The following is a 15,736-nucleotide window of genomic DNA, read 5'->3' on the forward strand; positions in this document are numbered from 1 at the left end:
ATAATTATTTTATTTCTAATTCACCAAATATATATATTAGATCTAACAATATATATAAACTAATAAAGGATAATTTTAAAAGTATAAGCCGCGCGTAGCGCGGTAAAAAGATCTAGTTACAGTAATTTGGTTAGTGAAAGCTCACTAATATAAAATATATATTATGTATTTTTTAAAAAAACCTGTATTATACGTATAAAGATACATAAATTATTCTCCGCGTACTCCCTGATTTTTTCCGCTTTTTCAATAAATCGCTAGGCCCGGATACACCGCACGCGTAGCGCCTAACGAGTTTTCGAACAAGAGTTTTTAGTCAATTTTCTAACAAGATAATTGGCATGATGTATGCCTCCACGCGCTACTGATAGTTGGCAAGATAATTTTCTTAACCCGACTCTAGTTGTGTCATTATCTCTGCCACCACCATATCCAGCTATCTCATAGATAACACCACCCAAAGTATTTTTCCTTTTTATAATTTTTTTTTTCAATTTATTTACTCTCTTAAAAGACAAATGAAACATTGCTTTTACAGAGATACAATCTCCATTTCTAACCAATGTTCTGTAGATGATGATTGATTCATGTGAGTATATTTCCACTTTTTATGCCATTTTGATCTTGTTTGTGATAGCTTCTCAATTTGTTCTAATAATTTTCTTCTCTCCAAATCCTCAATCTATTTTTTTTTAATTTTCTAAACATGGATAAGATAAGTAGTTTCAGATCTTCAACGCATATCTGAATGATGAGAATGAAGAAAAAAGACAGAGATCTATTTCTTTTTTGTTTGGGGTTATTATTTCTAACTGAGAAAAACAAAGAAGTTCATTTGAAATAAGGGAAAATTGTTTTATTGGGCCAAAAAAACAGTAACTATGTCCCATTAGTCTAATCTTATATTGGTTATGTCTTATTAGACTAATTTTTTTTTAAATGGCACTACTGCCCCTAATTTCAATTAAAATACGAAATAATAATGAAAAAAAATATTAAGTATTAAATTATATTTTCAAACGAAAATGATTAAAAGAATATATTAAAATCCAAGAAAAAAAGAAAAACGACGAAGACATTTTTGCATCAGGACCGATCGATCCCATAATCATCCGATCGATCTGAATCAGTCGATCCCGATAAATGTCCAGAACAAAAAAAATTGCGGACCATATTCTGATCGAGTGAAGCCCAGGTTAGCCGATCTGCTACAGCTCGATTGACAGTAGATCGATCGGTCGTATATTGGAGACCGATCGATTCCGTGTCCAGGTTAGTCGAAAAATAATTTTTTGGTTTTACTCGGTTAAGTCCGGTTGGATTCCCACTTGATTTGAACCGAACAAGCACGAATCTACACTATTAAAACTCGATTTCTAATCTATCAAACCTATTTTTCTCTGCTCCTTGGAGAACAAGGGGTAGAATATCATATTCCCAAGTTTATAAACCCTAACTCATTCAATTTCACTCTGATTTTGACGATTCTTGAACCTAGCTGAGAAGATTTTGTAATCTCTTTCTGAATTTATCACTATTTCAGTCGATTTACAAAGGTATGAAATTCTATCACCAGTATTAGAATTCAAAAATATATCTATAAAAGAGGCAATTTTTGAATTTGTTAAATTGTTTGTTAGGATGATGATTAACGAAGATTTCACACACAATCTATTATTTTAATGATTCATATTAGTTATTGATAGCTATTATATTTTAACTATGTTTAATTTTCAGGTATGGAGTTGGAATTGCCGAGTCGTCAATACGGTGAAGGCTTGGAACCTCAGGTTAAAAAGATTAATAACAGCTGCCGTTTGAAACTGCTCGAGTTGCTGAGAAAAAAAATGGAACCAGAATATGATGAAGTGATGAAAGATCCCCTTTTCTCGCATATTATGAATATCGAGAAAAATAATCTGAAGTTTTCGGCGAGGCTAGTACACTCTTTCTTGTGTTCTTTCTTGGACATTCTGATGAATTGATCAATCCAATATGTAGATAACGCAATTCCAAATCTGCATCCGTTACCTTTAAACCAAAATCCTCAATTACAATTTTCTGAAACTCTTCAATAGAGGAGCTCAATTGGAAACCATGTAACCTTCCTCCTATCTTTGCATCAACAGAAAAACTCCAACCTGAAGGTACAACCAATTCCCAAACACCACATGAACCATAGACATGAATCATGGTAGAATGAATGTGAAATTTTTGTGAAAATTTGGTGATCAATCAGTGGAATATAGAAGATGACGTGAGATGTTTTTATTTGGGTAATCACGTTTTTTTTTATTAAAACGATTTTACTTTTTTTTTTTTTTTTACGATTTTGTTTTTTAAAAAATATTATTTCTATTTTTTTGTAAATCGATTTTAATAAATAAATAAGGAAACAGAATATTCTCAAAATATTCTCTTCTAATATTATCCTTATCCGTAGAACCTGTATTCTAAAATAGGTAGAATAGAGTAAATATGTTAGAAATCGATTTCTACTAGTTTTAGATTTATAGCAATATGTAGATTCTGATTTCTACAGGTTTTAGAATTTTAGTAAAGTGTAGATTTCGATTTCTACGGATTTTAGAACTATATGTTAAGCGTAGAATGTGTTTTCTAAAGATTTTTAGATTACTATTATTTAAGTAGAACACGTATTCTAAACAAAGTAGATTCAATGAAAAAAGTAGAATACGTTTTCTACTATGTAGAATGTCAATTCTACTTTTTTAGAACAAAATATGAATTTATGATTTAAACATTTTTTGAACTTAAAAAATATATCTATAAGTTGATATAAGTATTTCATCAGCATTTACTATTTTCTGAATTTTTTTTGTTTGCTAAACTATTTATTTAATTTATTTTAGAAAATATTAAAGGGTGTTAGAGGAAAAAATGGTACAAAAAAGAAATTAGACTAATGAGACATAGTTGCTGTTTTTTTGGCCAAAAAAAACAATTTTCCCTTGAAATAATTTCTAAAAAGACGGTGGATTTCATGGTGAGTGCGTTTCAATCTCTTACACAATAAAATAATTTTTTTTTGTCATCAACTTAAAACAGATTCAATCGGACACTGTTTTATAAAATATACAAATCAAATCATTCGCTTAAACAAATTTATAGGTTTTCATGTCATGTAAAAAAAGAAAAAGCCAACGTGATAATCAGGGTTCTTCTATTTAATATTCAAAATAAAACAAAATAAACACATACGTGAATACATCATATTGGAACTTACTTGGTCCTGGTAGATGATGACTTCACGGAAAAATGCAAATTTTGTAGAGAATATACAATATGAATTGTTTATATAAATTTTTAACAAATATATAAAGTTAACAAAATAAATTAAAATCTATATAAACTTCATGATAAAGTCAACAAAGCTTATAATGTATTTATTTTATAATACATTTTATTGTAAATTTTTAAATAATAACATATTTATTTTAAAACACATATTTATCTTTAACATAAATTATTATAATATTCTTCTTAGTTTTGAATTTATATCTTAATTATTAAAATATCTAATTTGGTTAAAAAAATATAGAGAAATTCTCTAGGATAACAATAAAAAGGTTTTTGTCACAAATATAGCATACAAGGAAAAAAATGACCAAAATATTTTATTAAAGAGATTAATTTACACTTGTACCCATATGGTTAACTAATTCAAACCTTAGGGCTTAGAGTTAAGAGGTAGAATTTTGGGATTAAAATTTAAAATTTTATAAATAAAAAATAAATACTAAAAATTTGAAAAATAGTTTTAAAAAGTATTTTTGAATTATAAAAGAAAATTTGAAAAACAATTTCCAAAAACAAATTCCCAAAAAAAGTTTATAAAAAAATTTCGAACTGAAAACATATAATCTCTGAAACTATTTAAAAATAATAATTTATTTTTTATTTTTTATTATTTTTATTTTTATTTATATATCTAGGACATAAAAGTCTTTTGCCTTCTTAAATGAAACATTTTGGTTATTTTCTTCTTTGTTTGCTATTTTGTGACAAAAACATAGAAAATGTTTATTTAGGAGAATTGCCCAAAAATATATTCACATTAAAGAAAGTGTAGTTTTCAAAAACATTAAAGACAATATATTTTTTCAAATATCAAATCCTAAATAGAGTATTTTGCAAATTATCTTCCAATACGTTTAATCACCAGTTCAACAAAAAAATATAACCAATTTAAAATAAAATATATAAACCAATTTGGCTTATATTTTAAATCAAATCCAACATATATACAAATATTAGTAAACTAAATGTCAGTTACTTTTTCATCTATCTAAATCTTACATTTTCAATTTTCACCAGAAAAATAGTTTTGGTCAGTTTAAAAGTGTATTTACTTCTTTTATTTAAAATCGCAAATTTTTTGTTTTAACGTAAAATCACAAAATATATTTTGTCAAAACTACAAAATAGCATATGCTTACCAAAACAGTAAAAACTTTGTTTTCTCTAAAATCAAGAACAACACAATTTAGACAAATGATATCTTGAAAATGGTTTTAGTGGCAATTTTCCAATATTAAGACTGCTAGAAACTTGATATGTTCTACTACAGGTATTTCTTATCTTGTTTTCCTTAGCTACAGACCAATAACAAATAAAATTATAAAAGTTTTGTTGGGTCGAAGTTTTCCAGTGATTGGTTAGTTTTGATCTTCTAAACTCGCTCAACCAGAACCTCAGAGATCTCCAGATTATCGAGCATCTTAGGCCGCTTGTAGTTCTTCAACAAGAGGGAGGAACATACAACACTAACAGAAGAAGCCGCCATTGCAGCACCAGCAAACCAAGGAGGCAACCTGAGATGAGTCCATGGGAAAAGCACTCCAGCAGCAATGGGTATCCCAATGAGGTTATACCCGAGAGCCCATACATAGTTGAGACGGATTCTTGAAAAGGTTTTCCTTGAAAGATCAATGGCTGTGATCACGTCTTCTAGATTGCTCTTCATCAGAACTATGTCAGCAGCTTCTATGGCTATATCGGTCCCTGCACCGATAGCCATCCCAACGTCAGCTGCCACAAGGGCTGGGGCATCATTGATTCCATCACCCACCATCGCCACAACATGACCCCCTTCCTGCAAAACATGAATGTTGAGCAAACATACCAAACATAAATGTTAAGTTAAACTGACTTCCAACTTAAAACTAATAGGTAATAAAGAGAATGGTCAATATCTTCTATATACTAATTAATATCCTTTCTAACTCACATATCATTTTCCAAAATGTCAGATTAGGTATGTAGCTTATGTACCTGTAGCTCCTTCACTTTCTCTGCTTTCTGTTTGGGTTTGGCTTCTGCCATAACAAAGTCAATACCAACTTCACGAGCAATGGAGTTTGCAGTTCCCCAGTTGTCACCAGTCACCATGATGCTTACGATATTCATGGATTTTAAAATGGATATGACTGCTCGAGCACTTGGTTTTAGAGGATCCGAGACAGCCAAGACTCCTGTTAGTTCTCTGTTGACAGAGACAAGAATCCCTGTCTGAGCCATCTTTTCAGCTTCTGCTAGCATCTCTTCAGCATCCTTTGGAATATTAACTCCGTGTTCAGACATAAGGTTCTTGTTTCCAACCATAATCTCTCTTCCCTTAACGGTCGCTTTTACTCCGTTTCCAGTGATAGACAAGAAATCATGGACTTGCGGCCATGCAGGGTTCTCTTCATCATCTCTGAATTTCTTGGCATGGTTGACGATGGCCTTTGCTAGAGGATGCTCACTGTTTACCTGGCAAAAGAATTGTGATACACATTGTTTTTTTTTTTGACCCAAGATGACTAATTGATTTTAGCTTAATAAATTTAAGGAACTCAGGCATGTGTGTTCAATGGTTACAAGAAACTACCTCAGTTGCGGCAACAAGTTCATAGAACTCTCCTAGTGTCATGTTTTTTAGCAATTTGGTTTTAACAACCACGGGTTTCCCCATTGTGAGAGTTCCTGTCTTGTCAAAGACAATGCAGTTCACCTACACCGACACTGAAACCGTTAGGTGCCTTTGTTTCAAGAAAAAAATATGTTTTCAAATCAAGAGAAAGACGTCTACAAGCTTAACAAGTTATTAAGCACTAACCATGTGTGCCCTTTCAAGGGCTTGACCACCCTTTATTAACACACCTTGGGATGCACCAACCCCAGTACCAACCATAACAGCAGTTGGAGTAGCCAGCCCAAGAGCACATGGGCAGGCTACGACCATGACTGATATCCCAAACTGAAGAGCTAGTTCAAAGCTATCCATAGAAGCAGGTATCCAAGATTCAGAGTACCAGTGGAGCTTACCAGCAAAGAACCACGCAAGCCAAGTTGAGAGTGAGATGGAGATCACCACAGGAACAAAGAATCTGGAGATCTTATCAGCCAACTTCTGTACTGGAGCCTTGGCTAGCTGAGCAGACTCAACAAGCCGAACAATCTGCGCAAGTGCACTCTCTGAACCAACCCTTGTAACCTTAACGTGCAACACTCCGTTTGCGTTCAAAGTGCCTCCTATAACTGCATCACCCTTTCTCTTCGCCACTAGCTTTGCCTCTCCAGTCATCATGCTCTCATCCACATGACTTTTCCCCCATATGACATAACCATCTGAAGCTACTTTGACACCAGGAAGGACCTTGATAACATCGTTCTTCTGTATCAACCGACCATCAATCTCTTCTTCGCCAGTCACCTTTCCTTCACTGTCCAAACTCAACAATATCGCCGTATCCGGTGTTAAGTTCATAAGCTTTGAGATTGCATCAGAAGTTTTCCCTTTAGCCATAACCTCCAGATACTTGCCTAGCAAGATGAAAGTGATGAGCATGGAACTAGTTTCAAAGAAATCTTCCCCCTTGAAATCATGAGAGGTTGCAGCTCTCAAGACTGAATACAATGAGTAGAAGTAGGCAGCGTTTGTTCCCAGAGCAATCAAGACATCCATGTTAGCCGATCCACGGCGTAAGGCTTTGTAAGAGCCATAATAAAACTTCCAACCTATGAAAAACTGGACAGGAGTAGCGAAAGCACACCTTATGATCTCTCCGGTGTTGAGCATATTGATGACCTTGAACATCAGCAAATGATTAATCCAAGGGATGTACATAAACACCATGGCTGTCAAGAACACTGGCACCGTGCAAACCAGACTCCAAATAAACGACTTATAGTACTGATTAATCTCCCCTTGCCTCTGAGACTCTCTTCCTTCCTCTCCCACAGAGAATATTGTCGCTTTGAGTTTGGTCTGACCAAAGACCCTAACGAAGTTCCTTGGCCCTGTAACATCATGCTTGTACAACACGGAAATGATCTTGTCTGTTCCCTGATGGAACTCAACACTTTGAACCCCAGGAAGAGCTTCAAGTAATGTTTTGATGGATTCATCAACACACTCACCAACAATCTTTAAATCAATCTTGCTCAAGTCCTCGCCTGTGCTTATGAGTAGTGCTTCAAACCCAGCGCTCTCTACCTCGTCAAGTAGCTTTTCATGGCCAACTAGTCTCCGATCATAATGAACTTCGGCTTCTTCAAGTGCTAAGGAAACATGGGCTCTTTCTACACCGTTAGTTTCTCGCAGAACTCGTTCTATGGTTGAAGAACATGAGGTACAAGTCATACCGTTTATTCTTATACGGCATACTTGTATGGACGTCTCATTAGCCTCGTTTTCTATCAGTGATGCCTCGAGTCCAGCACCTTCAATAGTCTCACGAATTTTCTCCACGTTGATAAAGCTAGGGTTGAAAAGGACCTGAGCTTGATTGTTCAGCACGTCAATGATGGCTTCATGAATCCCCTGAAGCTGCTTAATAGCCTCCTCGACAGGTCCAGCGCAAGCAGCACAAGTCATCCCGACGACGCGGAACACTGCCCTGGAAGTGGCCTCCTCTTCTGACGATGATCTGCATCCGCCGCCGAACTTGTTTTTTTGCAGCAAAGGATGACGTGTACTGTACGTTTCTTCCCCCATGGATGTGATCGCCATTTGGTTCGTCACTATGAGAAGGGTTTTATGAATATATTTTGATGCAGCTTCTGTTACTCTCCTCGTTCTATTTATAAACAAGGTAAGCAAGCGTTGGTAACAAAACCAAAAATGTCACCATCTTATTTATTATTTTTAAAAAATGTGAAAGTTGCCAAAAATAATATTATTTCTTTCAAGATATAATGGAAATCAGTACAAAATGAAAAAGAAAAAAAGAAAAAAATAAAGAACTAACATAATTTGTATACTAGCTTTTGGAAAATTAACATAAAATTACTTAATAAAACAAAATATATCGTAAAGAATGCAAGACTTTAAAAGAATCAAAGTTATCTGAATTTTGAACACATAGAATTTTCAAAATTGGGACTATTGACTTTACATATAGAACTTTCATAGTTGAGGCTATATGGTGCCTTCTTTCAAAAGTTATGGTCCTTCACAACAAAGCCAACTACATGGTGACTTCTCAAAAGTTATGGTCTTCCACAACAAAGTTAACTACATGGTGACTTTTCAAAAGTTTTCTAATCCATTCAACCAATACAATTTATAGGATCCACGCTTACGCCAAAATTTAATGAAGAAAATCAACATAAATATATAAAGTTAAAGATTATCTCAAACGAATTCTATCAAAAAAGATATTTAGATAACAATGTTGATAAGAGAAACAAAAATAAAGAGTATAAAGAGACTATTCAAATAAGTTGGAATTTCAAATAAAATTTACAAGAAACATGAAAATAACACATTGTCTGAAAGACAACAAAATAATGATAAAAAGAATAGAATATGCATTCATCAATATGAGAATATACTATCTAAATATATATAAAATATCTATTGCATAACATATTCATTTGAATTTTAAATTATTTTATATCGTTAACTATTAAAAGTTTGTCGGAATTTTGATTTTTATATTTTGTTTTTGTTTTTTTTTCCTTTGTTTCAAAAATTTTTTTAAAAAAATTTAAATGAAATTTTGACAAACCTTTTTAATAGTTAAAGATATAAAAATGCAAATGAATGTGTTTATGCAATCCTCTATATATTATTTGAGGAGCATTATTTAAGTTGTAACATTTTGTACTATGCCGAGGTATCATCGTCACAGCTCTTCTCAGCCCTTCTAATAAATATCTAAATTTCCTAGAAAAATTGTATGGACCGTTGCCAATAAATTATTTGACCATTTCTTTTATATCTAAATTTAAAATTACAATATCTATCTTATTAAAGTAGAAGTACTTTAAGCTTTTTTTTGGTAACATGGATAATATTCTTTAAAAAAATTAAATTTTGTTTGGTAACAAAGATAGTAGAGAATTTTGTCTTTTCCTTATTTAAATGATAGATTTAAGTATTTAATGTCTTTTCCTAATTTAAATAATAGATTTTTTAATAGAATGAATCTTAACCAAAACAAATTTCCTAATATATTTTTGTTAACATTTCATAGTTTTCAATATTTATTAATAAAAATAATAAAATAAAAATCACACATCAAAATCAATTTATATATCATATAGATAAAATATAAAATATTTTATTTATAAATTGTTAGTATAACACTTTTATAATATAAGTCCAATTAGTTATAAATATTAGATTTTATATGATACACTGTGATATAATAGACAATTAAAATCACATAATATAATTATTTAAAGTAATATATAAAACTTTTGTTTTAAAATGTTATACCAACAATTATGTAATACATATTAATTTACACACACACACACACACACATATATATATATATATGTATATATTATCATTAGAACAAAGAAAAAAATTGAAGTGAAAGCAAATATTTATACGGCCACGGATAAAACTATAGAAATAAACAAAAATGGCGTAAGATTTTTTTTTAACAAATTTATTTTAATTTCAAATATGTTTATATATTTTATGTATTTATAAATTATTTTATTTGTTATTAAGAATGCTAAGATTTTGGAATTGGAAAAAATTATGACCCATCTCTATGTTATTTTAATTAGGAATTTAAAATTTATATCAAAATATTTTTTTAAACTTTTAATTTTTATTATAACTACAAATGTTAATTTTCAATCTAAATTTATGTTTAAATATTACAAATGTATCATTTATAAATAAAAAACTAAAAACATAAAATAAATACCCGCCCGGTTGGGCGGATCAAGATCTAGTTTCATATTAATTTCGGTACCATTTATGCACACCCGATTCTTCTGTGCATGTGAGTTAAATATATGCACACAATATATTGGCGTTATATTTATATGGTAAATATATATTATGTTTTCCTAATTTAAAGTTGTACACATAAATTATCATTATTGCAGATTAATGACTATATATTCACTTAAGTAGGATGAAATATCATTCTAATTATAATATTTATGTTTTAACTAGATAGTTTCAAATAAGTCAATAAATTATAAATGATTTTCATGTATTAATGATTGTGACATTAAAAAAAATAGTTTTTCAAACGAAGCGAATTTTCGTTATTATTCCATATTTTTCAAACGAAGCGAATTTTCATATTTATAAATACACATAAAGAGAGAAGTAGATGGTAATTAATTTAAATGTATAATTTTATAAATATACCTAAGCAGGAAAAAATAACGATCATATTTTACTAATTTACATAAATAAAAAAATTTGTAAATACATTTTATTATTATTAAATATAAAATATTATGAAAATTAAACTTAATAGTGTAATTACAAATACAAATTAGCAATTAATGAAGATAAAAAGACTTTGCATAAGCTGCCAAATTCTAAATCACCTACTATGTGGTTTCCTATGTCATACATATAAATAATAACTTTTAATTAAATTTGTTAATTTAGTTTTAGTTTTCAGTTTTATCGATTAAAAAATTAGAATATAAGATTGTTTTTTAAGAAGTCTTTTAATTCACGTTCAAATTTCATTGAAAATTTTAATTTCTTTTCTGATGAGGACATAGAACCAGATATCAACATTCTCACACTTAGACAAGCTCCAAGAACAAGATCAGGAACTAGAGGTGTTGCTGCCAGCTTTAACAAAGCCATAGAAGTTCTTCTCATCAAGAGCAACATCAACACCAAGCTAGAAGCCATCACAAACCGCATGGATCAATTCACTATAACCGGAGGAGAAGCTAATAAAGATGAAGTTTATGTTATACAAGTTGGTCCAAAGGATGATGATAACATATGGTCCATTCTTCCTCACAAAGGAATGGTTTCCTTATCTGTCATCACGCCTAAGTGAAACGGTGAGCATTGGGAAGAGAAGAGTAAGCCTTCAAACGACATCACTTCACAAGATCAAATAAGGCTCCTCTCCAACGGCTACTTTCTTTTCAAACCTCATCCGCATCAAGGTAAGTAAGGTAAGTCCATTTACATTATAATTTATATCCTATGGTTTATCTTGCAGGGTCTTGTTCCATTTATTTCTTTTATTTCATTTCGTTGAGTCAGGCCTTGTTTAGCCTATGCTTTCTTAAGTCTAAGATCGAGTCTATGTATTGTTTTTGCTTCAAGACCCCTAGAAGGGCACAACTGCATTGGCGAGTATATAAGCCCCTATAAGCAGTCATGTATCTTCAACATTTATAAAATATATGAGTCAGTTTGCCCCTAGCAAATACAAGTCTTTTGAGAGTTTGTGAGAAGCAATCTTGAAAGCAATATTGTGATTTATCAAACTCCCATTCATAGAGTTTGTGGTTTCACTTCGATCCATCTTGATTGTGTGAATCAATCATCTCCACTCCATCCATCCATTACTTTGTTCTTGTGGGGTTGTTTATACGAATAAACCACTTGAATCCATCATCCATCTACATGCCATCTCTCACCCATAGATCCATCAAGTTGGTTATACGACCAAGTGGTGAATCCCATCCTCCATTGTGGTTTCCTAGTCTCCATTCAACCGGATCCATCCATCTACTCATCATCAACACTAGATCCTTCCATCTCAAACCATATCTCATCAAAACAGTTCTTGGATTCACTCTTCTATCCCACTAGCTTGAGAAGGCTCCCCTGGTGCCTATATCATTTTGGTATCAGAGCTTAAACGCTCCAAATCAGGTTGTTTCTTTTCTCTTTAGATAGATCATTTAGTTTTATTAAAGAAAAACCCATAAAATTTTATTTTTGCTTTAGTTCTTGTGTTTCACCATTGTTGTTCTTGAAGTTTCTCTAGTTTATAAGCCGAAAAGAAAAAGAAAGAAGTCGAGTTTGTTGTTGTTTGATCCGCTTTTGATTTGAAAACCCAAAGAGATTTGTGTTTTTCGATTGATAGCATTGCTCTTTCCTATTATAGTTGTTTGTGCATCAATCATAATATCATCCAGCATTTAGTTTCCCTTTTTAGAAATTGTTTGTTTCTTGTCGAAAAGTTTCAAAAAAAAATATATAAAAGGTTTTCTTATTTTATTTATACATTCGTATTTCATATTTTATAAAAAAAAAGGATTTCGTTTCATATCATTGTTCTTTCCATATTTGAATCATATTGTTGCATTCATATCACATTGTTGGTCCATCTTTCATTTGTTTTATATCATTGCCGAGTTTCAATTGTTTCATTTGCAATAGTAGTATCATCTTTGCAAATTGTATTCTTTGAACTTGTTTCTTTGATATCTTTCACTTGATCTTGAGATTCTTTTCAGGTTAAGACATGGGAGACACTAGCTCAACTTCAGCTGATACCGCAACTACTATGGCTCAACTCCTAGTTGCAATGCAATCCATCAGTGAAAGGATGACTCGCCTAGAGCAAGGACAACAAGCTCAAGCCAACCATCCGGCTCAAGGAGCAAACAACAATCCTCAAGGCCAGCAACAACCACAACAGCAACAACAAAACAATCCCCAAGCTGAGGATGATTCGGATAGTGACATGCCGAGTCTAGAAGAAGAAGAACAGAGGCCCCCTCCTAGAAGAAATGCTAGAGATAGAGGAAGAAACCGAGGAAGAGGTCATGATCAAGAGCATGATCAATGGCAAGGAGGCAAGGACTTGAAGCTCACGCCACCAACCTTTGCTGGAAAGGTTAACCCTGACGCCTACATTGATTGGGAGACACGCATGGAGTACATATTTGACTATTACCACTACTCCGAGCTAAGGAAGATCTCTCTAGCTGCTGCTCAGCTCACTGAAACCGCCTTGACATGGTGGGATCGAGAGCTATCCGAGAGGAGAAGGCTAAGGCGTGCACCCATTGCTCTTTGGGATGACATGAGAGCCATGCTGAGGAGGAGATATGTGCCAAGTTACTACTACCGTGACTTGCAAAAGAGGTTCAGAAAGCTCACTCAAGGTTCCAAGTCAGTTGAGGAGTACTATGAAGAGTTTGATGCTATGAGGAACCGCTTAGAAGTTCAAGATTCTGAGGAAACCTTGATGGCACAATTCTTGGATGGACTCCAAGATAGGATAACAAGAAAGGTGGAGGGACAGAACTATGAGCACTTCCATGATCTAATCCACTTTGCTATCCAAGCAGAGCAACACATCAAGCGCAAAACCGCAGCTACAAGTAGGAGTAAGAACACTTGGACTCCACCAGCTCAAAGAAATGACAAGGGCAAGTCCATTGAGGTTGAGAGCCGGTTCAAGAGGAACTCCACTACTGATGCATCTAAGGGCAACAAGGCTGAACAAAGCAAGCCTAGTGCACCTAGAAACCGAGACATCACTTGCTACAAGTGCCAAGGTAAGGGACATTATGCAAGGGATTGCCCTAATCAAAGAGTCATGATCCTTAGAGAAGATGGGGGATATGAGACTCAAGAAGAGGAAGCAGAATCGGATGCTACTGATGAGGAGATCACTGATTATCCAGATGAGGGAGAGATACTTGTGACAAGAAGAGTACTTAGTGCAATGTTCGAACCAGAAACTATTCAAAGGGAGAACATCTTTCATACAAGATGCACCATTGAATCTAAGGTATGTAGCTTGATCATTGATGGTGGTTCATGTACTAATGTTGCTAGCAAGTATTTGGTTGATAAGCTAGGTCTCAAGACAACCACACATCCAAGACCTTATAGATTGAAGTGGTTAAATGATGAAACCGAGCTAAAGATTGGTGAACAAGTGGAAGTCTCTTTCAGCATAGGCCGATATGCTGATAAGGTAATTTGTGATGTGGTTCCTATGCAAGCTGGTCATCTTTTGCTTGGCAGGCCTTGGCAATTTGACAAGGAGACCATACACAATGGACGCACCAACTACTATAGTTTCACTCACAACAACCGCAAGCACAACCTAGCTCCTTTAACTCCACAACAAGTCTTTGACTTGCAAAAGGATATGAGCAAAGGAAACAAGGTAAGTAAGACTAATCTTTATATTAGTCCATCTAAAGTTTTAAAATCTTTAGAGAACAAAACACAGGTGCTACTAATGATCTTTAAGGAATGTGTTTTGACAGATTATAAAGATCAAGAACTTCCACCAGAAATTGTGCAACTACTTGAGAAGTTCCCTGACCTTTTTCCAGAAGATATTCCTGCTGGTTTACCACCAATAAGAGGGATAGAACACCAGATTGACTTAGTACCTGGAGCTCCATTGCCAAACCGACCAGCCTATAGAGTCAGTCCGGAGGAAGCCAAAGAATTGGAGAGACAAGTGCAAGACTTGATGGACAAGGGATACATAAGAGAAAGCCTAAGTCCTTGTGCAGTTCCAGTTCTTCTAGTGCCAAAGAAAGATGGGACTTGGAGGATGTGTGTTGATTGCCGAGCCATAAACAACATCACCATCAAGTATAGGCATCCAATCCCACGGTTAGATGACATGCTAGATGAACTCAGTGGTGCCACTATCTTCTCAAAGATAGATTTGAAGAGTGGTTATCACCAAGTAATAATGAAAGAAGGAGATGAGTGGAAGACTGCTTTCAAAACCAAGAGAGGTCTTTATGAATGGCTAGTCATGCCATTTGGTCTTACCAATGCTCCAAGCACTTTCATGCGCCTCATGAACCATGTTCTAAGGGAGTACATCTGTAAGTTTGTAGTTGTATACTTTGATGATATCTTAGTCTATAGCAACAGCTTAGAAGATCATCTTATCCATCTTGAAAAGGTTTTAGAAACCTTGCGCCAAGAGCATCTTTATGCTAACCTCAAGAAATGTACTTTTTGCACTGATCAACTAGTTTTCCTAGGCTTTGTTGTTAGTTCACAGGGTCTAAAGGTGGATGAAGAAAAGATCAAAGCAGTGCAAGAGTGGCCCACGCCAACTACAATAGGCCATGTGAGGAGTTTCCATGGACTAGCAAGCTTCTATAGAAGATTTGTCCGAGACTTCAGCACCATAGCCGCCCCATTAACTTCAGTAATCAAGAAAGATGTGGGTTTCAAATGGGGAAGTGAACAGGATGAGGCCTTTCAAAACCTCAAAGATAGTTTAACTAATGCTCCTGTTTTAGTTTTACCTGATTTTAGCAAAACTTTTGAGATTGAATGTGATGCATCAGGAACAGGTATTGGAGCAGTGTTAACTCAAGAGGGAAAGCCAGTAGCATTCTTCAGTGAGAAGTTACATGGAGCTACACTCAACTATCCTACCTATGATAAGGAGTTATATGCACTAGTGAGGTCATTGGAGACTTGGCAGCACTATCTACTCTCTAAGGAGTTTGTGATCCACACTGACCACGAGACACTCAAGTACTTGAGAGG

The 15,736-nt window shown here is 33.7% G+C and overlaps 1 protein-coding gene across 1 annotated transcript; it reads right to left on the bottom strand.

Annotated features, from left to right (window-relative positions):
- Window positions 1-4,475: 4,475 nt before the first annotated feature.
- On the bottom strand, window positions 4,476-8,069 carry LOC108824235 (probable copper-transporting ATPase HMA5). The gene is made up of 4 exons (XM_018597608.2): window positions 6,122-8,069; window positions 5,894-6,016; window positions 5,296-5,775; window positions 4,476-5,116 (listed from the first exon to the last, which is right to left on the bottom strand). The coding sequence occupies exons 1-4, from the start codon at window positions 8,015-8,017 to the stop codon at window positions 4,694-4,696; spliced, it is 2,922 nt and encodes a 973-aa protein (XP_018453110.1). The 5' UTR covers window positions 8,018-8,069; the 3' UTR covers window positions 4,476-4,693.
- Between the last annotated feature and the right edge of the window lie 7,667 nt (window positions 8,070-15,736).

Source organism: Raphanus sativus, chromosome 9, assembly GCF_000801105.2.
Source record: "Raphanus sativus cultivar WK10039 chromosome 9, ASM80110v3, whole genome shotgun sequence".
NCBI classification, from domain to species: domain Eukaryota; kingdom Viridiplantae; phylum Streptophyta; class Magnoliopsida; order Brassicales; family Brassicaceae; genus Raphanus; species Raphanus sativus.